General features: G+C 39.4%; 1 protein-coding gene across 4 annotated transcripts in view; it reads left to right on the forward strand.

Annotated features, from left to right (window-relative positions):
* The window catches only part of chst6 (carbohydrate sulfotransferase 6), a 27,756-nt gene extending 2,137 nt beyond the window's left edge, over positions 1-25,619 (forward strand). The window contains exons 1-2 of one of the 4 annotated variants that reach the window (XM_023270734.3): positions 646-782; positions 19,114-25,619. In XM_023270734.3, coding sequence (XP_023126502.1) covers positions 19,161-20,357 — 1,197 coding nt within the window. In that variant the 5' untranslated portion in view covers positions 646-782; positions 19,114-19,160 and the 3' untranslated portion in view covers positions 20,358-25,619. Of the gene's footprint in view, positions 1-645; positions 1,137-19,113 lie in introns of those variants that run through there. The other 3 variants (XM_035948377.2, XM_023270735.3, XM_055006957.1) reach the window with 3 other exon arrangements.
* The last annotated feature ends 490 nt before the right edge of the window (positions 25,620-26,109 follow it).

Raw genomic sequence — 26,109 nt, forward strand, 5'->3', positions numbered from 1 at the left:
TGCATGAAAATGAAGATGAGATCAAAATACTCATTTGCCTAATAATTGTGTAGAAGTGGGTTCTCTATAGAAGCGAGGCCCCTGTAGAAGTGTGTGTAACTGTGGCCCCTGTATATTTGGGGTCTTTTCGTTAATGTGGCCCCTGGAGAAATGGGGTCACTGTATAACTGTGGCCCCTGTATATTTGGGGTCTTTACGTTAATGTGGCCCCTGGAGAAATGGGGTCACTGTATAACTGTGGCCCCTGTATATTTGGGGTCTTTTCGTTAATGTGGCCCCTGGAGAAATGGGGTCACTGTATAACTGTGGCCCCTGTATATTTGGGGTCTTTACGTTAATGTGGCCCCTGGAGAAATGGGGTCACTGTATAACTGTGGCCCCTGTATATTTGGGGTCTTTTCGTTAATGTGGCCCCTGGAGAAATGGGGTCACTGTATAACTGTGGCCCCTGTATATTTGGGGTCTTTACGTTAATGTGGCCCCTGGAGAAATGGGGTCTCTGTGTGGCCCCTGAGGCCCCCGGCTGCCTCCTCCAGACCCTCTGCATTGACAGTGACTCAGCAGCCGGAGACCCCCGGAGCTTCCACCGGCCCCCTCCTCCTCCTGCCGCCGCCGGGACCCGCCCTCCGTCCGGCCTGTGTGACCAGCAGCCCCCGCCCCGCCGCCTCCAGTCCGCTCGGCGCTGCGCAGCTTCTGGCCACGTCTCAACCGGAGCAGCGTCACCGAGCACCGCGGCGCACCGGCTCCGCGTCCCGGGAGCACGAAGCAGCACCGAGCCGAAGGTAAGAGATCCGGCAGAGAAAAAAACCGTGAAAACCACCGGGAAGAGCCGAGGTAAAGCCCCGGCGCTCGGTCGGTGCTCCTCGGCGGGGACCGTTTGTTCTGGAACTACTTTCTGAGGACAAACTCTGCGACGCACTTTGCATCTAAAGAGTCCAGAAAAGAACCGGAGAACCGGACGGAGCCTGGAACCGGACCGGTACCGTGCTGTGGATCCTGCTGGAGCGTCCGTTAAACCTCCGTTAACTGGTTAGAACCACCAGAGTTTCTCCGTTTACCGATCTTCATCTGCAGTTTTATTCTCTTTACTCACCACAGAAAAGTAACGGAATACTTTTACTCGAGTACATCCTCAGGTACTTGTACTTTACTTGAGTATTTCCATTTTTTAAAAATAATTCAACATTTAATTAAATGGATAAAAAAAATCTAATTTATTAATTTAGATAAACTTTTAATTTGAAAATTGGTTGTATTTGCATTTATTTTAGGGTCTTGAGCAGTGATGGAAAGTAACTAAGTACTTTTACTATAGTACAATCCTGCGGTCCTTGTATTTCCATTTTTTAATACTTTATTATTGACTTTTATTATTTCCAACAGCAAACACTCAGAGAATAATTCAATATTTAATTTAATGGATTAAAAAATTCAAATTTATTAATTTAGATAAACGTTTAATTTGAAAACTGGCTTGTATTTATATAATAATGTTTAATTTAATGGATTAAAACATTAAAATTATTCATTTAGATGTTGTTTAAAGTTGCAAATGTTTGTATTTACATAATAGTGCTGTATACATTTATTATAGTTTGTAGATTAAACTCAAATAACTGCATTAATTGACATAAAACCTTAGTTTAGTATATATAATTTAATAAAATTAACTTGATAACTTCATTTTTCTTCATCTTGAGTTCAGGAATTAAAGTTTCTTCCTCTATTTTTACATATTCACGCAGTTAAAATTAAAAAATGCATGCGATTGTAGAAAAAAATTTCCAAAACTCATCATGGTTTCTTGGTCGAATTTAATTCAATTAAAAGTTCTTTTAACTCCAAAAAATTATAAGAATAATATTTTTTTTTATTAATAAAATGCTTCTTTATTCTTATTAATTCTAATATTAAAATTTTAAAAAATTGTTATTTTTTACGAAAAAATTCTGCGTTATTGTTATTATTATTAATGTAATGTAAAAAAATACATGATTATTGAAGTTTTTGAAAAAAATGCTGATTTATTCTTACTAATTCTAATCTAATATAAAATAACTTTTTGATATTTTTAATAAAAAAATCTGCATTTTTCTTATTAATTCTAGTATATTATAAAAATTAAAAAAATATATAATTTTTTATGAAAAAATTCTGCATTATTGTTATTAGTATTAGTTATTTAAAAAATTAAAAGATTATTTAATTTTTTCTTACAAAATCTGCTTTATTCTTATTAATTTTAAAATATAAAAAAATGCAAGATTATGAATTTTTTTGGAAAAAATGCTGCTTTCTTTTTATTAATAAAATATAAAACTAAGATTGTTAATATTTTAATGTGCAGTCTGAAGTTATTTGAGGTCATTTTAGTTCCATATTGTGGATCTTTGGCTGTAGTTTTAAAGTAACTGAATACATTTACTCAAGTACTGCACTTAACTGCATTTTTGAGGTACTTGTACTGCGTTTAAGTAATTTAATTTTCTGCTACTTTCTCCTTACAGCTTTAGTTGCTTTACAAATTCAGATTATTTCTTTTTTATTTCAAAATTTCTCTCATTATCTCCTCGTTAAATGTGTAGATTTGCTAGGTTTTTTTTTAGGTTCTTTTAAAATAAAGTTCAAAATTTCATGTTCATTTGTGCTTTTAGGAATGAAGATGGCATTTTTTCTCGATTTAAACTCTAAAAAACATCTATTGGTTTAAAAAATACACGTTATTAGAGCTGGTTTAGTAGCGTTCAGCTCTTCTGCGGTGGTTTGTCGTCTCTGCGGTCGTTTTGTGGCGGTGAAAAGTACATTTACTCGAGTACTGCATTTAAATCTAGATCATTTCCATGCTGTGCTGCTTTCTACTTCCATTCCTTCACATCTCAGAGGGAAACACTGACCTTCCTGCTCTGCAACATTTTTCTAGTTTTAATTATAGTCGACAGACACAATAGATAATAAAGCCAGATTATATTATAAGTAGGGCTGGGACTTTAACGACTTAATTATGATTAATTAATTACAGAACAAAACAGGGCGTTAAAAATAACACATTTAATCGCACCGTTCTCATCGGTGACTCTGATGCACACTGATGTCAAGAAAGGCTGCTTAATGCTTAAAAAGTGCAGAATTAAATGCTAATTTTACACAAAAACATCTTCATTTCAAGGAATGTCAGTTTAAAGTTTCCAAGATTTCCAACTTAAACACCCAAAAACTGACATTTTTGCTTCAATATAATCAAAAATGTGACCTACAGAGTGAAATACAGCCTGATTTCTGACTTTGTAGCAGCAACTGACTAAAAATCTTGTTATTTACAGTAGAACCAGATGTTTTCTACAGTAAATGTTTCAAAAATCTAATTTTTATAGTACATATGGCCTGATGGAAGTAGTGCAAAGGGTTGAAGCTGCAGAATTTAAGCTATTTTTGCACATTTTTGCTTCAACATTATCAAAAATACAACTTACAGAATAAAATACAGCCTGATTTCTGACTTTGCAGCTGCAACTTTACTAAATTTTAACTAAAATTGTTGTTATTTACAGTAGCATCAGATGTTTTCTACAGTAAATAATTGGAAGACAGCAAAATGATTAAAACTGCATAAATAAACTAATTTTGCAAAAAAAATATTAATTTCAAGGAGTGTTAATTCAAAGTTTCCAAGATTTCCAATTTAAGCACCCAAAAACTGACATTTTTGCTTCAATGTAATCAAAAATGTGACCTACAGAGTAAAAGACCACCTGATTTCTGACTTTACAGCTGCAGCTCTACTAAATTCTAACTAAAAATGTTGTTATTTTCAGTAGCACCAGATGTTTTCTTCAGTAAATGTTTAGAAAATGCATTTTTATAGCAGGTTCAACCTAACAGAGAGGCATCTAAATGGTCAAAACTGCAGAATTAAATGCTAATTTTTGCACCAAATCAGTAAAGAAGGATAAAATGTTGAATGTAAAACGTGCAGCTTTAGAGCCGTCTTTGTTGTGCAGGTCTCTGGAGGTTTGACACTCGGTGACTCGGCTCATAATAAACTCTGGAAGCAGCACGAGGTCATGGAGGCGACTCACACACATTGTGTTCTGAACGTTTCAGCCTATAGGATCCTATAGGATCCTCCTGCCTCTGCAGAACCAAGAAACAGAGACGACAACGTGGCGGAACAAAGAAAAACTCTGCTGCAGCTGTTCTCAACGAAGAGATGAGCGTCTAAACAGACATGCAGCAAATAAATTACTAAAAAACAGCAAGTTGAAGGGATGACTTTAAATTTATCTAAATTAACTTAAAAAGTCAAATTAAAGTCACTGATTTAAGTTAAATCTATTTAAATCCTTTGATTTCTTTCAAATGAGACTCTTTAGTATTTACATTTTCTGCTCCTTCATTATTCATTTTTAGGTTTAGTTCCTCTTTGCTGTCATTTTCTGGGTCTTTGGAAAGTAACTAAATACATTTATAATCTGAAGTACTTGTACCTTGCTTGAATATTTCCATTTCCTGCCACTTTCTTCTTCTACTGCATTTATCTGACAGCTCTAGTTAGTTTACTGGTTAATTTCACACAAAACACGTGAACAACTTAGAAAAAATGTTTAGTTTTACAATAAACTACCGAAGTACACCTGAAACTGTGTACTTTACTGGAGTATTTACATTTTATCCTATTTTATTGTTCATTTTTTATCCTTCTCAGCAGTAAAAAAAAAAAAAAAAAGTACTTAGCAGTATAAATAAAGAAATTTAAGTTCTAGTGTCTCTGTAGTCATTTTGAGGGTCTTTGGCAGTGGTGCAAAGTAACTAAGTACATTTACTCAAGTATTGTACTTACAGTTGATTGTTATTGAGGAAAATGTCCAAACTTCTCTAAGTATTATAAATAAGTATAATCTGTTTTACAGTTTACTGTTAGATTCTGATCCATCCTGTCCCCATGTCAGAGATAGTTTATGACAAAAGTATGACAAAAAACAACAAAAACAAGACAAAATAATACAAAAAGGAGACACAAAATGACAAAAGCGAGAAACAAAATGACAAAAAATGAGACAGACACCGAACAAAACAAAAAAGAGACAAAATATTTGACAAAAAAGTTAGAAAGCGATAAAAAAATGGACAAATGAAACAAGCAAGACAAAAAATACAGAAAATGACAAAAATGGTTCCCAAAACAATAAATAAAGCAAAAAACAAAATGACAAAAGTAAGACAAAAAACACAAGCGAGACAAAAAGGAAACACTAAACAACAAAAACGTGAAACAAAATGACAAAAACATGAGACAAACCACACAAAACAAAACAAAAAAGACAAAAAAATTGACAAAAAGTTACAAAGCGACAAAAAAATGAAAAACGACAAAAATTAGTCAAAAAATGAGAAAAGCGAGAAACAAAACAACTAAAAAAATAGACTAACAACACAAGTGAGACAAAAAGGAAACAAAATGACAAAAACAAGAAACAAAACAACAAAAATAGACAAAATATTACAAAAATGAGACACAAAACGACCAAAGCGAGAAACAAAATGACAAGAAACCAAACAAAACAAAAAAGAGTCAAAACATTAGACAAAATAGTTACAAAGGGACCAAAAAAATGGACAAGGAAACACAAAACAACAAAAACATGAGACAAACAACAAAAGTCAGACAAAAAAAACAAAACAAGATAAAATATTACAAAAATGAGACACAAAATGACAAAAGAACAATGAACAATCTAGTATTTTACTTTATGATCAAAACAACTTGTCATGGTCTAGAAATGATTTTAAATTTAAAGTTTTACTAATTTACAATCTGCAGTTAACGTCTTCTCTGTTATTTTTACACTTTGAGGGCCGGATTGGACTCTCTGGAGGACCGCTTTTGGCACGCAGGCCGCATGTTGGACACCCCTGGTTTATTAAACTCGATATTTATTAAACTCGGAGAAGATAATCCTAAACAACTGGAAGCAACAGAGTAAACTTTAGCTCCTTTTATGGGTGAAAGTAATGCCTTAAAATCTCTAATTCTCATCATTCATCAGTCATTTTTGTGATTAACTATAATTATTGAAGCATCCAGTGTGCATCACTTCAACGTTGCTGCTTATAAAGTTCTTGTTTTGTCCAGAAAATTGAGGAAACTGTCCAAAAATGTCTTGTTTTGTCCAAATATATTCAGTTTACCATCACAGAGGAGGAAAGAAACCAGAAAATATCCACAGTGAAGAAGCTGGAATCAGACAATTACAGCGCTGACTGTCATCAGATAATCTAATTAAAGTGCCCTAAAGTCGGTTTTTATAGCTCAAGTTACTCGCTTCATCATTCATACTTTTAAAAAGCTCTTGAATCTGCTCATTTACATGAAACTAAAGACTCTGAAGAACAGTTCAGTGTCTCTTTAGTGGCTCTCATTCAGTCACTTTCTATGACTGTGAAGTGTTTAGTGTTTTAATTAGAGGCTATATGTGGACAGAGCGAGGAGGACTGTCCCGCTGAGAGGTTTATTTATCCTGCGAGCAGCTGCACGACATCCTGAAACAAACCCCTGAGAGGCTGCAGGACAGTTTGTGAACACATCAGCACAACGACTAACGCCAACTAAATGCTGATCAGGTGTAAAAGCCTGCAGCCGGTGCAGCTTCTTACGCAACAGGGATCTTATGGACATGATTTCTTGACGGTTATTTTTGGAACAAACCTTTGAACCTAATAGAAACTCCTGGTTCTAACCTGTTTAATTTACTCTGAGACAGCGTCAAACTAAGTGACAACATGTCAAAGAAGCCGTCGGTTTGGCTGCATTTAGCTCAAAAAGACGAATGTACAGCGGTGGAAAAAAGTGTGAAATATTGCATTAAGAATCACTCTTAGGTCTTCAGGTGTAATTTCTTTTTGTACAATCACAGCGAAAATACTAAACAAATCCTAAAGAAGCCATTAAAATCTTAAAACTGATTGGTTCCATAAAAATACATATTAAATTTTGAGTATTGGGACGTTTTGGTTCCAGTGATCCACTAATGAAGGTCGTGCTTTTCCTTAACCCTCATGTTGTCCTGCAGGTCAGAACTGACCCGTTTTAAAGTTTGAAAAAGTGGAGAAAAAAAATTTTTACAGTGAAACTTCTGATGTCCACATTTTCAACATTTTTGTGAAATCTTTGAACATTTTTTGGTGGAAAAAAAGAAATGTTAAAAAATTTTTCTTAAAAAATCAACCAAAATTAAAAAAAAATCAACCAAAATCCAGCGAATTTCGCTAGATTTTAGTAGATTTTTTTGTGAATGTTCTGAAGAAACATTTTTAACATTTTTTTTTTCACCAAAAAATTTTCAAAGATTTCCCAAAAAATCCCCCAAACTGGGCAAGAAAATTCTTGTCAATATTTTCAAAAAATGAGTAAAAATCTTCCAAAAAAAAAAATCCTAAAAATATCTATAGTGATTCCATATATATCAGTAAAACTTCTAATATTTTCTTTAAGAACATTCACAAAAAAATTCAACTAAAATCCAGCGAAATTTCCTGGATTTTGATTGATTTTTTTTGTGAAGAAACATTTTTAACATTTCTTTTTTTCCACCAAATAATCTTCAAATATTTCCCAAAATGTTGAAAATGTGGACATCAGAAGTTTCACTGTGAAAATATATATTTTTTCCCCACATTTTTAAACTTTGAAACGGGACAGTTTGACCCGCAGGACGACACGATGGTTAAAGCCCCTTGAACACATCCAGGACCAGTAGAACTTGGCTGCAGGAGCTCAGTATCCAGGTCTTACAGCGGCCAGATCAGTCCCTGGACATGAGCCCTGTCTAATGCAGACACACCTTTTGAAACCCAAAAAAAGATTTTTCCACAAATATTTCATGATAATATTTGAGATTGTGTAAAATTTTAAGTTTTTCCACCACTGTAAACTTTACAAAACAGCAGTTTATGTTTCACAGAACTAACCGCTCTGCTTCCAGTCGGTTATTACCGCGTCAGGATAAAACAAGAGCATCAAATGATTTAATAATGCTACAAATACTAGCTTTTTGTGTAGATTTAGTATTAATTTACGCTAACAAGGATAGCAGTGCACAATTAGCTAAGATAACCTGCAGGTTTTTTTTTTTTTTTAATTTCCATCCAGCATAAGTTCCTTTGGTTGAATTAAATCCTACAAAGATGCACCAGCAGAATCACGTTTCATCGGCTGCTAGTGTTTCTGCCCTGAAAGCAGATCTAATCCAACATGGATGTGGTTCCGTCTGCACATGTGATGCATTAGATCCATATGTCCATTAGGTCACTGGGTTCAGGCGTAAATTCTGGGCTGCATGTGAGAAATGATCGGCACATTTCTACCTTAGTGGTACTCAAAGCAAAGTTTCTGACAATATGTCTGAAAAAATCACAAGAAACTTCAGATTTAGCCTGCTCTACCACCTGATCCACAGTCAGTTAAAGACTAGTAGGTCAGTCTGGTCCTCGGACGCCTCAGACTGCATCCACACTGATATATTTTGATTGTAAAACAGAAATAGTCTCCCTCCAGACACGTATTTTTAGCTCATTTTCAGATCTCATGACCAGTCGTGTGCACTGGGCACGGAGTTGTAAACAAAAAGCAAGTTGTTGGTTATTTAGTTGGAGAAAATACGACAGAGGAAGATCAGCAATGTCGAAGGTACCAGCTACTAGCAAAGAAAGCAAGGTCAACTGTAGTTTATTGTCCGTGTTATTATTAATTAACCACTGGTAGTCAATGCTGGCTGAATCTAGAAAGGAACAAAGTGACTATAGATGACAGTGATTATTGGTAGCAATGTATTAACCGATAAGACAAAAAAAGAAGGTCGTGCATGTCAGAAAATGTGTTGTGGATTAGCTGTAGTACCTGTTGCTTAGTACTGTGGAGACCAGAGGAGGTGGTCGCTCAGACTATGGACACTTTCATGTTGGTTAGCAGAGAGCATTGTGGGAGTTTAGCTAGCAGCGGGCACCATGACAAAGACTTCTGTGGAGGTTAAAACCAAAACATGCAGGAAAAACCAAAACCTCGTAAAGCCAAAAGGAACTGCAAATTATGTAGGTTATAGGTCTTTGTTGGCAAGCACAGAGCATTGTTGGGGCTTAGCTAGCAATGGGCACCATGACAAAGACTTCTGTGGTGGTTAATAACCTCTAGATGGAGTTTTTGTTTTCAAGGCAAACCAGGATCAAATAGATGAGCTTTTGTTATGCTGATTGGTCAATGCAATTAAGGCAAGTTCACCTCAAAAGTCTGAAAAAGTCCATCAGGGTGTGAGATTGATTAGTAATTTACAATAATTGTTTGAAAGTTGCATCCTTAATAGTAACAGTTTTCCAGAACTCTACAATTATCTTCCTCAAGACTAAAACTCAAAACAGATCTTTTCTTAATTCTGCAGGTTATTAAGCGAATGATTTGAAATTTGCACCCCAAATGTCATGATTTTCTTTTAGAAAATCTTTGCCACAGTACACTGGATTGATTATAACAACCCAAAAGTATGTAAGTTGTGTATTATCCAGGAAAACGGTGTTGGTTTTGAACTCGGTATCAGCAGACACTAACTATTAAATGACTCAGATCAGGACATCTCTAATCTGCTGGTTTATTTAGGACCAGCAGGGAAACAGGTGAGGAATCCATCTTTGTTTGCCAATATGTTCATTAGAAATAAGACAAACTTTGTTGCTGTTGTGTGACGTCGCTGACTGGAAGGTTGTGTCCTCAACGATGATATAACGATATAAGAAAGGTGGATCACGGGACAGTGTTTGATTTGCTGTAAAACTGGTTTTGAGCTGAGAGGATGATAACATTCAAAGTAGTTTACTAGTGGATTAGCTGTAGTACCTGATTGGTGGTCTAAACGTTTAATACTGAAGAGGTGGTCAGTCTGGCTGCAGTTTCATGTTGGGTAGCAGAGGGTATTGTGGGAGTTTAGCAAGCAGCACCATGACAAAGACTTCAGTGGTGGTTAATGACCTCTGGATAGAATGTTTGCTTTCAAGGCAAACCAGAGTTGACTAGATCAGTTCTTCTCATGCTTGTCAGCCAAGGCATGTTAACCTCAAAAGTCACAAAACCTCCATCAGGATGTGGAGCATTGTCTGTTTGTATTCCTAAGAGTGATAGGTTTACTGAACTTTCTGTTTCTCTTTCTCCAGATTAAAATTCAACTAAGATATTTTCCAACTAAGCAGAGTTAGCAACTCCAGAAATCTCAGTGTTACTCCCAGTGTTAGTCTCCAAAAGTGCCCCGTTAGTGTGGATGTATAGCAGATAATAGAATAAGTGTGCAGAAGTAGCTTCAATGCTCAATCTACTTCATGTGGATGAACAGCTCGGTAGCATTTCCATGTTTGTTATGCAGAATTTGCCAGTAACACCAGCAAACAACTTCATGTTAAGGCTTCCACGTCTTTAGGCATGATGCATTCAGTGTTGAGGTGTTTACTCAAGCACTCTATATGTGTCTTTGTTTCAGCTTTGGTGTGTCACAAGGACATGTTAATCATGAAGTGTAGCAAATCCAGGAGTCTTAATGTTCCCGAAAGAATCCCTATCTGACACCATCATAAACAGAGAATTCCTTTATTGTGGTTTATTGTCACGGTGCAATCCTGTTGGTGCATTGATCCAAAAGCTAGACTGAGAAATGTGCAAAAATAAATGTAGGGTAGAAATAATCAGTATGAAAACAATAGTATAGCTTATTGTTGTAAAGAGACTTTATTTGGTGTTTTTCGATCCCTGTAAAACCAGCAGATTTGAACATGGTGAACATTTACAGAAATATCTTAGTGCAAAAAAGATGAGCAGCTTTGTCTATAACAAAACATACATTATTTTCAAATGTTAAACGGATGGATCATCATGTTTGAGCTGCTCATGTTGTGTTTTCAGTAGTTTAGAAGCATTAATGGACTCCTAATGGAGCGTCAACCATCACCAGCAAACTACTCAGCTCTGATTATTGTGGTTTTTCAGGCAAAAAGACAGAGGGACTGTTTTCATTTCATTGTTACTTGTGATAAGAGTTAATTCATAAAGATGCAATTACTGTAGATTCTTACATGCACTGCATTGTTGTCATAGGAGTAAATATGACTCTGGGTTAATAGACAGCTGAAATATTTGTAAGGCACCTCCAGTGTATATCTTTTACATCTGATTTATTGTCTGGAAAGACCCTGTACTGCTGTGGATTATCTGCAGCTTCATTTCTGAGAATTAGATTGGACTCACATTTGCAGTTTTCTTTTGTTTTGCAGAACAGGAAATTAAAAAGGGAAACTACTAAGGCAACGATCCAACAATAACCCCACAACATCTATACTGAAAAGAAAAAGTTGGCCTTTTTCGAAGGTTTCTTCAGTTCATCCATTTGTTCGGTTATATTGTGTTTAAAAACAATACAAACACCTGTTGAACACAAAAAACTAAAACAGGTTTAAAGTGTCTTTCCCTGCAGAGAGGGAGTGAGTGGGAGTTTAGCTAGCAATGGGCACAAGGACAAAGACTTCCATGGTAGTTAATGACCTCTGGGTCTAACTGTTCAAGGCAGAAGCAATTAAGCCATATTTACCTTGAAAGTCACCAAATCTCCATGATAATATGGAACATTGTCTGATTAACTTTTACCTGATATTGCAGCCAACTATCGGTTAAGATAATTGTTTCATATTTGCATCCCTTATAGTCACAATTTGGACCCAATCAGAAAGTAAACATATGTCTACATTGTGGTTTTTAAAAGTCTCAGTTTTCGTTCATACAGACTGACACTGAAGTTTTTAAGCTAAAAGAGTCAGCTGGTCTAATGATGTCTAATGTTGGATCTTTTCCAAATATAAAGTCCTGGAAAGTTCTGTGAACCAAGAAAAGGCCTCAAAAGCTAATGGAACAATGCATGTGCAGAATCAATTAGCAGGTGAATTTAAATTTGTCTTGATACAAACTAGCAAGCTAGCAAACAATGGGCACCATGACAAAGACTTATGTGCAGGTTAATGCCCTCCAAAAATTAAATTGTCTGACGCTAAAATTGTTAAGTCATGCCTTGTACTTATTCCTGAGAGGAAAGGAAATTAATAGGCCAAATAATCAGAAAGTTAAAGAGCAACACCTGACATTTGTTGGTTGCATGTTTAGAGATGATGATGATTTAAAACATCGTAAAAACTAACCAAAGAAACGGACAGTGTCATGGACAAACCCCGTTCTGGACGACCAAATGTATCAGCCGAAACTGAAGAGTTGGTCACATGGCTAAAATTCATGTTAGCCCCAAAAAATCAACTCCCCAACCCTAACCCTATCTTTCATTTGTCCATCCTTCACGTCCACTAAGAAGTACCAGTTCAACTCTTTCTTCTTTCGACAAAGCCATATTTAGAGGCAAAAAAAATGATAGTTAATGAGATTTCCTGTGTGTCCAGACTTTAGGGACACCCTGTAGATGTGATTTAAAGCTAGAATGAAGAAGTCTGTGCCCTGAATTAATCGGTTTATGCTGTGAAGACGTTTAGTAAGGTCTCCACGGAGTTCATTCTCCCAGGATGCCTTCAGGTGCAGCAGACTGGCTGGCGAATACATTTACAAACATGGACACCAGCTTTTTGGTGTCAGGTTTGCATGTGAGCAGTCGACCTCTGAATGTCGTGAAACATTAACTCTGGATTGTATTTAAATTTATTTCCTCCTTCTGGTGACAATTCAGTGTGTTCTCAATTTCAAGGAAATAGGAAGTCATCTGAAACTGGCTATTTAGTGGTTCCAGTCCTGAGAATAAGAGCCGCACCTTCTCAGAGAATTTACAGTATTTAGCAACACAGGAGGAAGCTCGAGTCTTTGAAAACTCCTTGGCACTAAAGAGATTGAGTTTTTTTTTTTTTTGCCATTGTGCAAAATACGACAAAACTTGTGCCGTAACTCCCCGCAATCAGCAGCAGTACAATACAAAATACATCAAAATGTGTGTTAATTCATGTTATCCACGAGAATGAAACAAACAATCTGTGCTTCAAATTGTGGCTACGTTGACATAAACCAGCAATACCAGCCCAGGTTAAATGGCAGCTGTGCTCAATCTGTGGTAATTGATCAGTTTTGGGTTAATAATTCTGCAGGTTATTAAGACATTGAGCATTGTGGGAGATTAGCTAGCAGCGGGCACCATGACAAAGACCTCTGTGGTAGTTAGTGAACTCAGGACAGAGTTTTTGGTTTTCAGGCAAACCAGGGTCAACTAGATGAACTTTTCTCGTGCTTTTCAGCCAATGTAACAAAGCCATTAGCTGATGAGGCCAAAAAAGAAGAAGGTCATGCATGTTAAAAAATGTGGATGCGCTGTAGTACCTGGTTGGTCGTCTTAACGTTTGATACTGAAGAGGTGGTCACTTTGTTTTGGATTGATAATTCTGCAGGTTATTAAGACAATGATTAAGAATTTGCATCCCAAATGTCCTGATCTTCCTTTAGAACACCTTTGTCTCAGTCCGCTCATAGTACATCGTACTGAATTAATCCAAAACTACATGAGGTGTTTATTATCTGGGAAAACTGTGTTGGTTTTGGACTCGGTATCAGCAGACACTAAATATTAAATGACTCAGATCAGGACATCTCTAATCTGATGGTTTATTTAGGACCAGCGGAGATACAGGTGAGGAATCCATCTTTGTTTGCCAACATGTTTATTAGAAATCAGACGAGTTTCGATGCTGTCGTTTGACGTCGCTGACTGGAAGGTTGTGTCCTCAATGTTGTATAACAAAGGTGGATCTTGGGACAGTGTTTGATTTGCTGTAACACTGGTTGGGGATTAGAGGACGACAACCTTTCCGAGTGGTTTACTGTCACAGCGGTGGAGGGTTTTGGGTAAATAACTGGATGGAAACTGGATAGTGTGAGATGTGAACAATAGCAGCTGTAGACGGAGGAGGAAGGGGGAGGAAAGAAGGAGGAAGACGGATCCGTCACAAAGTCGGCTGTTTGCTTTTGTATCCCGAGGGTCTGGAGGTGAGCGGCTCGTGTCGGGGCTTGTTCAACAAGAGCAGCACATGGCTGGCATGGTTCAGCAGTGATACGATCTCCCACGACACTCCGTCTCTTTTATTTCCACAGCTCAGCGCTTACAACCTGCTTCTCTGACAGATGTTTTGCCAGAAAAATGTTCATCTTTCTCACTGAATCCTGAGAAACATCAAGGCATGAAGAGGATTAGATCATTCTGGACAGTGGATTTTCATGTTTCCTGCCTTTCAGATGGAGCACATGTGGATGGCAGCTTTTTAGATTCACTTCTGTATTTTATGTTCCTTTTCACCTGCATATTTATTCTATCAGCTGATAATTAAATGATGTTTAAAACCACCTAAGTGTTGTACAAGTTGTCACACAGGCAGCAACAAAAATATATGCAAGAAGTTGAATCAATTACAGCTGAAATTATTAATATCATAAAGTAATAAACCCTTACGGTTTGCACTTTGCACCAAGAATGGTAAAGTAAATTTCATGGCATTCATTTGACAACAAAGTCAGTTTCAAGCTGAAACAGAAAAGAGATTTGTTTCTGATTCGCCAAAATGTTTCTGCATCATCGTTTTATTTCCATTTTTTTAAATGAGTGAAACAGCTTTTAAAGTTGTGTAAATTCAACATTACCCAATCATTTTAAGTTCTACAATGTTCTTTTTATAGGTATTTTAATGTTGTTTAATGACCAGAACTAAAACTTATATTCTAAGTAATGCACAGTGATGTGATCGATTAAAAAATATCAGTTTTAGTTGCACAATCTTCTTTCTGATTGTGGATTTAACCCCTAAAAATGCATCAGAATTACACATTTAGAGTTTTTTTTCTATTAAAATAAACCAATTTTGTAGACGTTGATTGGATTTGTTTTGTAGGTTTGAAACTTCGGAAGTTTGAATCTGTGTTTTTGAGACAAGGTGGAAACACTCTGCCATGGTGTTGATTGATTATTTCACTCATCTAGTGTCTTATAGCGCATAAAAACACTATATGAGCATGTTACCAATGTAAAAACTTAATTTGGATTGAAAATTCCTAAACTTCTGATGTTTTAAAGGCATGTTTTGTTTAAAAAAAAAATCACCAAAATGACACCATTCATATAACGAGAAACTGTAAAAACAAGAAGAATCGTGGGATTTTAAACGCCTCATACATGACCGGCAGTTCTGCCGGGAAAATTAACCAACTCCAATTAACCAAATTTGCCAAAACTACACTGTTTATGCCAGATCCTGTAAAGACACGTGATTTTCAACTTTCGGTTGGTGCTGCTACTAACAGAACATGAGGTTCTGTCGGGAAAAAATTACCCAAATTTAAGATTAAAATCACAACATCTCAGTAAAATCACTTTGTGCTACATATTTGCAAAAATAAAACATTTACAGAGATCACATTCTGTACAAAAATGAAAATTCTTTGGTATAAAATAAATGCAGCATGGCTCAGAAACAGTGAACAGAGGAGCAAATTGTTGGACGATACATTCAGCATGGAGAAACATTTCTTCATTGTTCTGCTTCCAGAGAGCTGCAGGAATTTATATTGCAGTGAAAAATGTGACAGGAGCCAACAACTACCTGGTGTTTAGAGGGTTAAATGTCTTTCATGAGCAAAAAGTTCCCTTAAATAACCTGAAAATGTTAAATCTGACGTGTGTTTAGCAGGAAACCAGCAGCATCTGGTGTCTCCTTCCAGATTAGATCAGAGAGGAGTGAATTAACGCTGATGTCACGTCTGAATGTTTGTTTCACAACCAAAGTCACACCTGCTGCTGTTTCAACATTTACTGACGTCCAGCGACAGAAATGCAAGAAAACTCAGATTAGAACAGGGAGAGTCGACATGCTGGAAGCTTCGTCACGACTGGTTTTCCTTCCTTCTATTATCTCAGCAGCTCTTCCTGCAGATCAGTGGCAATAATGATTAAAGTGAAGTTTTACTGTTTAAAAAAGACATTTTTTTTACCTGTTCTCTCTAACATTTTCCCTGTTTTGGTCGATTATAGACAATAATAAAATCACAGATAATAATAATATGATCATGATCATAAAATTACAGAAATTCACTGTATTTAAATCAGCAAAAAATACAACTACACATATTTCCGGGCAACTCCGGAAAAGGAGAGTCCAACCCCTCTCCAGGATTCTGGTTCTGGAACCTTTGCTGTGCGTGGAGGTGAGCCCAACTATATGTAGCCGGTATCGCTTCACCTCCCTCACCAGCTCAGGTTCCTTCCCCGCCAGTGAGGTGATGTTCCACGTCCCCAGAGCTAGTCTACACCACCAGGGGGCGGTGCTCCTAGATGCCTGCTCCTGCCTACTGCCTGGTATGTATAGCACCTGACCCTGATTTCCTGCCCGGTGAGTGGTGGTGGGCCTACCAGGCGGTGACCCTTGTTACTTTTCGGGCTGTGCTCGACCGAGCCCCACGGGGCCCCAAGGCTCAGCCACCAGGTGCTCTCTGATGAGCCCCCCCCCCCCCCCCCCCCCCCCCCAAACCTGGCTCCAGAGAGAGGCCCCGGTTTCGCTGATCCGGGCAAGGTGGCGGATTCCCTTTTATGTGTTTTCATCCAGATTTTCTGAATCGCTCTTTGTCTGGTCTCTCCCTCAGGACCAATTTGTCTTGGTCCTGGGGGAGGAACAACACAGCTCCCAGGATCACAGGGACACTCAAACCCCTCCACTGCGATAAGGTGGCGATTCACCAGGGGCCGCTTTGTTGGAGTTCTCCCCAGAGAACGAGAGGGTCGCCTCTCAGCGACTTCGTGTTGCGGAGGGGAAAACTCTGGCTGTTGTCTGTTCTTATGCGCTGAACAGTAGTTCAGATTATTTGGCCTTCTTGGAGTCTCTGGGTGGTTCCTGGAATCGATACCACCTGGGGACTCCATAGGTCTCCTGGGGGACTTCAACAATCACGTGGGCAGCAATGGAGAAACCTGGAGGGGGATGATTGGGAGGAACGGTCTGCCTGATCTGAACCAGAGTGGTGCTTTGTTATTGGACTTCTGTGCTAGTCATAGACTGGCTATAACAAACATGTTGGAGCATAAAGTTGCTTATAAGTGTACCTGGTACCAGAGCATCTTAAGTCAAAGGTCGATGATCGACTTCATAATCGTACACTCCGGTGAAGAGAGGAGCAGAGCTGTCAACTGATCACCACCTAGTGGTGAATTGGAGCCGATGGCAGGGGAAGACTGCCGGACAGACCTGGTAAACCCAAATGTGTAGTGAGGGTGAACTGGGAATGTCTGGCAGAGGACCCTGTTTGTGGGGTTTTCAGTTCCCACTTCCGGAAGAGTTTCTCCTGCATCCCGGGGGAGGTTGGGGACATGGAGTCTGAGTGGACCGTGTTCAAAGCCTCCATTGCTGAATCAGCTGTTAGGAGCTGTGGCCAGAAGGTCATCGGTGCCTGTTGCAGCGGCAGCCCAAAAACCCGCTGGTGGACACCAGTGGTGAGGGAAGCCGTCAGGCTGAAGAAGGAGGCTTTTTGGGCCTGGCTGGCTCAGGGGTCACCTGAAGCAACTAACAGGCACCAGTCGGCCAAAAGGGCTGCAGTTGTGGAAGCTAAAACTTGGGTGTGGGCGGAGTTTGGGGAGGCTATGGAGAAGGACTTTCGGTTGGCCTCGAGGAAGTTCTGACAAACCGTTCAATGCTTCAGGAAGGGGAGGCAGGGCTTTGTTCAGGCTGTGTACAGTCAGGGTGGAGAACTGCTGGCCCGTATCAGGACATTGTTGGGTGGTGGAATGAGCACTTCGAGGAACTCCTTAATCCGGTAAAGATGTCCTCCGTGGAGGCGATAGAGCCTGAAGACTTGGGGGAATCTTTGTCCATGTCCGTGGCAGAGGTCGCCGAGGTAGTTAAGAAGCTCCTCGGTGGCGCCAGGTGTGGATGAGATTCGCCCTGAGATGCTGAAGGCTCTGGACATTGTTGGACTGTCTTGGTTGACACATCTCTACAATGTCGCATGGGCATCAGGTACGGTGCCTGTGGAGTGGCAGACCGGGGTGGTGGTTCCCGTTTTCAAAAAGGGGGACCGGAGAGTGTGTTCCAGCTACCGGGGTATCACACTTCTCAGCCTCCCTGGCTGGGAAAGTTTACTCTAGGCCTCTAGGGAGGCTCCGACCGATTGTTGAACTTCGGATTCAGGAGGAGCAATGCGGATTCCGTCCCGGTTGTGGAACAGTGGATCAGCTCTTTACTTTCGCGGAGCTGCTGAGGGGGTCATGAGAGTTCGACCTGCCAGTCTACATGTGTTTTGTGGATCTGGAGAAGGCCTACGACCGTGTCCCCCGAGGGGCTCTGAGGGAGTATGGGGTACCGGGCTCGTTGATATGAGCCATTTGGTTCCTGTTCAACCAAAAGTGAGAGTTGTGTCCGCAGAGTCGGCACAAAGTCAGACTCGTTTCCAGTGGGTGTTGGACTCCGCCAAGTCTGCCCCTTGTCTCCGATCTTTTTCCGAACACGACCGCCTGGGAGGAGACCCCAGGGCAGACCCAGAACCTGCTGGAGGGATTATTTATCTTGTCTGGCCTGGGAACGCCTTGGTATCCACAGGAAGAGCTGGAAAGCGTCGCTGGGGGGAGGGACGTCTGGAATGACCTGCTTCGTCTGCTGCCTCCGCGACCCGACCCCACATAAGTGGAAGAAAATGGATGGATGGATGGATGGATGAATCAGCAAAACTAATAATTTGACAGATATTTGTTAATATTTTCACTTTCTTAACTTTTGTGTTACTCTCAGATGTATGTCGCTTTTCAAATTGTAGAATTGTTTTGGGGTTAAACCGCTTCATCCCCTTCAACTATAGACCACATTGACCATGTGACCAGAAATAAACATCTGTGGAATCTGTGACTTCTTTCCTCTAGAGTGTAGCTGTTTGCTTCTCCAGTTCTTCTGTCTGGAGAAATGTAAAATAGAGTGATGTGGCTACTGGAAAAAGTGAATTACGAGTAGAATTCTGAATTGTAGAACCCTGCATGTCCACTCTAACGTTTACATTTGTCTTTTTATCTGTTTTCTCTGCAGCCGAGGCGACTCTCAGCTCCCCCAGACATCGACCAGCAGCCGCCACAATGCCGCGCTGCAGAGTGAACCTCAGCACCATGATCTTCCTGGTCATCCTGCAGGGGGCGGCAGTGGTGCTGTTCTGCGGGTGGTACGTCCAGCTCAGCCCTTGTGGCTCTGCCCCCTCCAATGGCAAAGTCCACGTCCTGCTGCTGTCGTCGTGGCGATCGGGCTCATCCTTCCTGGGCCAGGTGTTCAGCCAGCACCCGTCCGTCTTCTACCTCATGGAGCCGGCGTGGCACGTCTGGACCCGGCTGCAGAAACCTGGCGCCCAGTCGCTCCGCATGGCGGTGAGGGATATGCTGCGGAGCGTCTTCCAGTGCGACTTCTCAGTGATGGAGGCCTACCTGCCGGAGCCCTACAACGTCTCCTCCTTGTTCATGTGGAGCCACAGCCGGGCCCTTTGCTCACCACCGGCCTGTATGCTGACACCACGGAACCAGTTCAGCAACCAGACTCAGTGCATGCAGCGCTGCGACGCTCAGGGCCTGCAGCGAGCCGAGGCGGCCTGCAACACCTACAGCCACGTGGTTCTGAAGGAGGTGCGCTTTTTTGAGCTGGAATCTCTTTACCCACTTCTGCAGGACCCCAACCTGGATCTCCGCATCATCCACCTGGTCCGGGACCCGCGGGCGGTGGTCCGGTCCAGGGAGGAGTCAGCCAAAGCCTTCATGAGCGACAATGCCGTGGTGTTGGAGCAGCGCAGCATCCCGGCCGGCGAGGTGCAGTACCGGGTCATGCAGGAGATCTGCCGCAGCCACGTGCGCATCAATGAGCGCGCCGTCCTGAAGCCGCCTCCATTTCTGAAGGGCCGCTACAAGATGGTGCGCTACGAGGACATGGCGCGCAACCCGCTGGAGGAGATCGATGCCATGTACGAGTTCGTGGGTCTGGAGATGACGCAGCAGCTGGAGGATTGGATCTACAGGGTGACCCATGGGAAGGGCAAAGGCAGCAGGAAGGAGGCATTCAAAATCACGTCGCGAAACGCCGCCGACGTGTCACAGGCGTGGCGCACGATGCTGCCACACAGCAAAGTCAAACGCATCCAGGAAGTGTGCAAAGGCGCCATGTCGCTGCTCGGCTACAGGACGGTCAACAGCGACAAAGAACAGAAGAGACTTGACATAGATCTGCTGGTGCCTCGGGAGCCTTATCAGTTTAGCTGGTTACCGGCCAAAACACAGCACCCCGGCAAAAAATAGAACATTAAGACTCTAAATGGGACTGAAGTGTTTGTTTTGTTTTGACTCCATCGACTTTACGATTCTAGAAAGGCCAATTCATGCTTTCTGCATCCTGGTACACTCAGTGGATTCTATTCATAACACAACAGATTTTTATCAGTTGTTTGCATTTCCTGTCATGCAGTAACACAGAGAAACACTTCTGAATGGCTGTAATTTTGCATTTAACCAAGATGCAACAGCCGGTCACAGATTTCCCTACAGCACCATTTAAGCAGCGGGCCGACGTAGGACGAGATATCTGGAGAATTTAGAACTTTTCATTGTGTCTGGCATCGACTTTTTCAATTCTGTTTAAGATTAATTATAAAGCTGTGAGTGATGCCTCCATGATATTTTAAAGTTATTATTTTTTGGCTTTATTGGACAGGTTAGTAGAGAGGCAGACAGGAAAGTAAGAAGAAGACCTGCAGCAAAGGGCCATGAGAGGGAATCGAACCCAAGCCCTTGCGTCGGGGACTATAGCCCCTGTTCATGGGTCATGGGTCTGGGTGCCCACCTGTCCTGATATTTGGGCTTCACTTGTTTCCCTGGTCACATATTTTGGCCTTCAAGCGGCTACAGAAAGTATGAATCAGCCTCGAGACTCTACCGGTACTACAGAACGATTCATTGTACGAATGGCGGGAACACCAGCTGGATGCATATGGTTGAAGTTTGGTGTTGACTAAAAGCCTGTTTGCTGTCAGATGCAAATGCCAGGTGGCAGCGCGGTGTTGATGTGAAATAGTACGTTTTGCATTTGCATGACATTATAAACAAGAAAAGCACTCAGAGAGCACAGTCCTTATCCAAGGCTGCTCATTCCCCCATATGGGATTTTTAGGAATGCAGCATTTGTTTATTAGTTATTGATGATCCTAAATCACGGAACGATAGAATGCGACCATTTAATATACAGTCATGGAAAAAATGATGAGGCCACCCTTGTTTTCTTCAATTTCTTGTTCATTTTATTGCCTGGTACAACTAAAGGAACATTTGTTTGGACAAATATAATGATAACAACAAAAATAGCTCATAAGAGTTTAATTTCAGTGCTGATATCAGACATTTTCCATGATTTTCTTGATAATAACCAAAATCTCTTCAGTTCTTCCATCAATATCTATGGCATTGTTCTGCCACAAACAGGTTTTAGGATTCCATGTTTTCTTTTCTGTCTGTTTTAGTCCCATGATCCACACAGGAGTTAGTACTGATTCATAACCATTGTTTCTGATGACTGCAGCCATGTCTCTTGGCTGCTCTCCACCAGCTTCTGACATTGTTCTGCTGTCACAGCAGTCCATTCCTGTTGCACTAATTTAAACTAATCTGCTTGTTTTTGGGTTTGTGGTTCTCCATTTTGCCCTTGATTTTCCACAGGTTTTCAGTTGGATTTAGATCTGGTGATTGAGCAGCCAAGGCATGGTTCCAATGTTCTGGTTCTCCATCCAGGGTTAACTGACCTTGTCGTGTGGTAAGGGGCATTGTCTTGTTGGAAAATCCAGTCATTGGAGGCTGAAAGAGTTTTTCAGCTGATGGAAGAAGACTGTTTTCTGGAGTATCCCTGTACATGACCTGGTTCATTGGCCCTGTTCCATCCAGACTGAAACTACCCCAGATGGTCACTGATCCACCCCCATGTTCTACTGTAGGGGCAGACAGTCTGGTTTGTAGCTTCTCCAGGCTTCCTCCTAACCAGTAAGTTGGCTGGAGTGGACATCAACTGAAAATTGGATTCATCACTGAAGAGAACCTTAGTCCAACCATCAACAGTCCAATCCTTGTGATTCCCGGTTCCATAGGGACAGTTCCTGCAGTGGAAAGTGACTTATTCCTGTTGTTGTTGGGTTGACTGCTACAGTTTCTGTTTTCTTTTTGTCTTCTCCAAGTTTAACCAGCAAGAGTTTTTCTGGTTCATCAGAAGTACCTTACTCAGAGTCGTTACTTTTTTCCACCTCAGAATCAGGTTGTAAAAGTTCCTGCAGTGGAAAACTGCCTTTTCTGAGAGTTTGTAGGCCTGAATCTTGTAAACTGGTACTATGATGTTTTTAAATCAATCAGTGTTGAGTAAAGAGAGTTTCAGGGCAACTCAGAAGTATCTACCTTGGATTAGGAACTTTTTTCTGCCCTGAAAGAGATTCTATAGAAACGATTCCTGCAGGTTCCTACGGCCCCAAAACAAACAGGAAGTTAGTGCAGTGGAAAAAAGGCAATTTTTACTGGATGGATGGCTACAGTTGCTGTTTTGTTAAATGTTACATGTTATCTTCTAGTTAAACCAGTAAGCATTCAGCCCTGCCCTTTTAAAGAAGTACCTTTCTCAGATTTGGTACTTTTTTGTTTTGCATCAGAAGGAAGTTGGAAAGTTTCCTGCCTTTTCTGAAGGTACAGTGACCTTTAAAATTAAGCTTGCAGAGCTAATAGTTGCTAACTGGTGTTGCAGTGTTTTTTTAACCAGCTGTGTTTTTTCAGTTTGACTCAGAAGAATCTACAATGAAATAGGAACTTTTTTCTGCCTTGAAAAAGTTCAATAGGGACAGTTCATGCAGTGGAAAATGACTTATTCCTGTTGGTGTTGGGTTGACTGCTTCCATTGCTGTTTTCTTTTTGTCTTCTCCAAGTTTAACCAGCAAACGTCGAGTCTTTCTGGTTCGTCAGAAGTACCTTACTCAGAGTTGGTACTGTTTTCCGCCTCAGAATCAGGTTGTAAAAGTTCTTGCAGTGGAAAACTGCCTTTTCTGAGAGTTTGTAGTCCTGAATCTTGTAGAGTTTCAGGGCCAATTAGGAGTACCTAACATGGAGGAACTTTTATCTGCCCTAAAAGAGGTTCTATAGGGGCAGTTCCCACACGTTCATGCTACTTTGTGCAGTGAAAAGGACTTTTTGCTGTATGTTGTATCAGGATATGTTGTGAATTTTAATTTACTGATCGTATTTTTGAGAGAAGAGCCCCAGAATTGCTTGTTGCACTGGAACTTCTTGTCTTTTCCCTGGAACAGGAACTTTTTTTCAGCCTTTAAAAAGGTTCTACAGGGATGATTTAAACTGCCTGCACTTCCTGCATTTACGCCTCCAGGATAAAATGTTTTATAGTCGTTATTAGTCTGCATGGCCTCACATGCAAATAGTTCATCTGGAAACGTAATATGATAATTACATTAGCGGGACAAACACGGAGAACTGTTTTTTATTGTTTAAAACTGCAGTGCAGCTTCTGATTTCCTCTGCACACAGTGAGTCTGGGTTTAAACGGCTGCTCTGCAGGTCTGCAGGATGTTTGGTGGATCTGCCGCCGTCAGGCACAAATAATCTGAACTCCCCTCATTTGGTGGCTCATTGTTTCAGCCAGGCGTCCAACCGAGTCTCTGAGACACTCAGGAAGCACTTTTACTTTTACTCTGGTGGTTTATTTCCACATGACTTGACATTCCTGAGTTTAATATTAGAAAACTGCTCATTTAACCATCACAGAAACATCATTAGTCACTTAAACACTCGGTTTAAGCTGCAGTCGGACACATAGATTACCTTTAACATCTTTATCTGTACTTAATGTTTTCATTTTACAGTGAATTTACTAAATTATCATTAATAAAACTTTAATTTTACATTTAGTTCCTACACTTACTGTCAACAAGTGAATTCAATTCAGATTTTGGACTTTGTGGTCCAAATTCAAGTTGAGAAAATAAAATTGTAATTATAACATTCAAATTTAAAATGCTCTTACATTTGTTGAAGCTAAGAAATTAAAATTCAAATGACCAAATTCCAGTTATTAATTTATTTGACCTCAGATTCAGTTCAAGCTGTTATTATAATTACTCAAATTGAGAAATTCAAACTACAAAATTCAAAATTAAACTTTAACTCAAATATTCAAGTTGAAAATTTCAAATGATGAGATTCAGAATCAAAATTTTCTTATATTTATTAAAGCTGATAAATTTAAGTTCAAAGGACAAGATAAAAAATTTTTACATTCAAGATTCAAAGTTTCAAAACCTTTATTTATCACAAACACAATTATACATAGTATAATGTGCAGTGAAATGTATTGTGCACCTGTTCCAGATAGATAGCTATATAAAATAATAATGATAACAATAGTTCAACCTGAAAAGTTCAAATTCAGGTTATGTGATTCAAATTTAAATATTTATTACAATTTTTCAAGTTGAGAAATTAAAATTCATACTATGAGATTCAAATTCAAAATTGTCTCACATTTATTCAAGCTACCAAACCAAAATTATTACCAAAATTAGCAAATTCTCATTTTTATTCAGGGTCAGAAATCAAAAATTGAAATAACAAGATTCAGATTTAATAATTTTTTGCAATAATTCATTTTGAGAAATGACAAAATTAATGTTCAACTTTTTATTGAATTTACCCAGGTTGAGAAATTCAAATTATAGTTTGATTCAAATTCAAAATTTATTGCAGTTTTGCAAGTTGAGAAATTTTAAAATACAAAATCCAAATTCAGTGTTTTATTACAATTATGGAAGTTGTTAGCATTGTTAGCTAAAGTTAGCATAGAGACACAAACACTTTTATGAATTTTGTGGCGTATTTTTGCCACAAACCGTTTTTCTGGTGAAGATTTTGGAAAGAAAAGTCACAAATAAATGTATTTTTACAGATTAGAGGTCTTTTTGAAACTTTATAAAATCCACTAACAGCCCCTTTAGGCTTTTAATGTCACATATCTGTAGCTTTTTTGTGCTGCTGCTGACTTTAAAACCTGCGTTTCTTTGTTTAGTTTAATGAGCGGCTCTAACCTCCAGACAGCAGGGGGCGCTGCAGGGAAACAGCATCTCCTTTATCCTCCAGGTCTGTTTGGTCAGAGCTGGATCATTTTCCTCCTTCTGCAGGTAACAAATCAACCCTTTAACTCACATTTAATGATTATTTTCTGCTGCAGGAGAATCTTTATCCATCTAAGTGCCTCAAATTCTAACTTATTGCTGCGATTTTAATGCTTAAAGTTAATTTCTTTTGCTCTTTCTGATGTGAAAGTGGATTTTTTTCACCTGGTTGAGTGTAAACGTGCTTCCTGGAGCTCTCAGTGTCTTTATTTATGTTTGTTTTCAGGATTTTTGCAGTTTTTGGTGTGTTTTAATGGATTCTGCTGATAAACTAAATGTGTTTTGTGTAGTTTGATGGAAACATTTAGTGAGTAGTTGAATCATGTTGATTTAATTAAAGAGTTAAATTAACTACTGACAGCTGTCAGTGTTCAGATTCTCTGAGTGTTTTATGCTGACATTTTAATTCATCTGTGTTTGAAAGGACAATATTAAACCATCAAGGTCCACTGGAGGGTTCATTTTTATGAGTTAACATGGAACAAAATCTAATTTTTAGTTCATTATTCTACAAAATACTGTTAGTATGCAAGATAATATGTTGATTTAAGGTTTATTTTTAAAGATTTAGTAACTTAAACCTGCACTAATCCATATTTTTGCATTAACAAAGCATTAAATAAGCATGTGTGATGTGAAAAAAGATGAAAATATTGAATTAACTGCCAATTAATTTGAGCCATTTTTAAAGAACAACTCTACTAAACTCTCATTCTCCAGCTTCTTAAATGTGAATATTTTCTGGTTTCTTTTCCTCCTCTGTGACATTAAACTGAATATTATTGGATTGTGGACAAAATAAGACATTTTTATAACCATTAATTGTCATTGTTCATCATTTTCTGACA

This window comes from Amphiprion ocellaris, chromosome 3 (genome assembly GCF_022539595.1).
Source record: "Amphiprion ocellaris isolate individual 3 ecotype Okinawa chromosome 3, ASM2253959v1, whole genome shotgun sequence".
Classification (NCBI taxonomy): Eukaryota; Metazoa; Chordata; class Actinopteri; family Pomacentridae; genus Amphiprion; species Amphiprion ocellaris.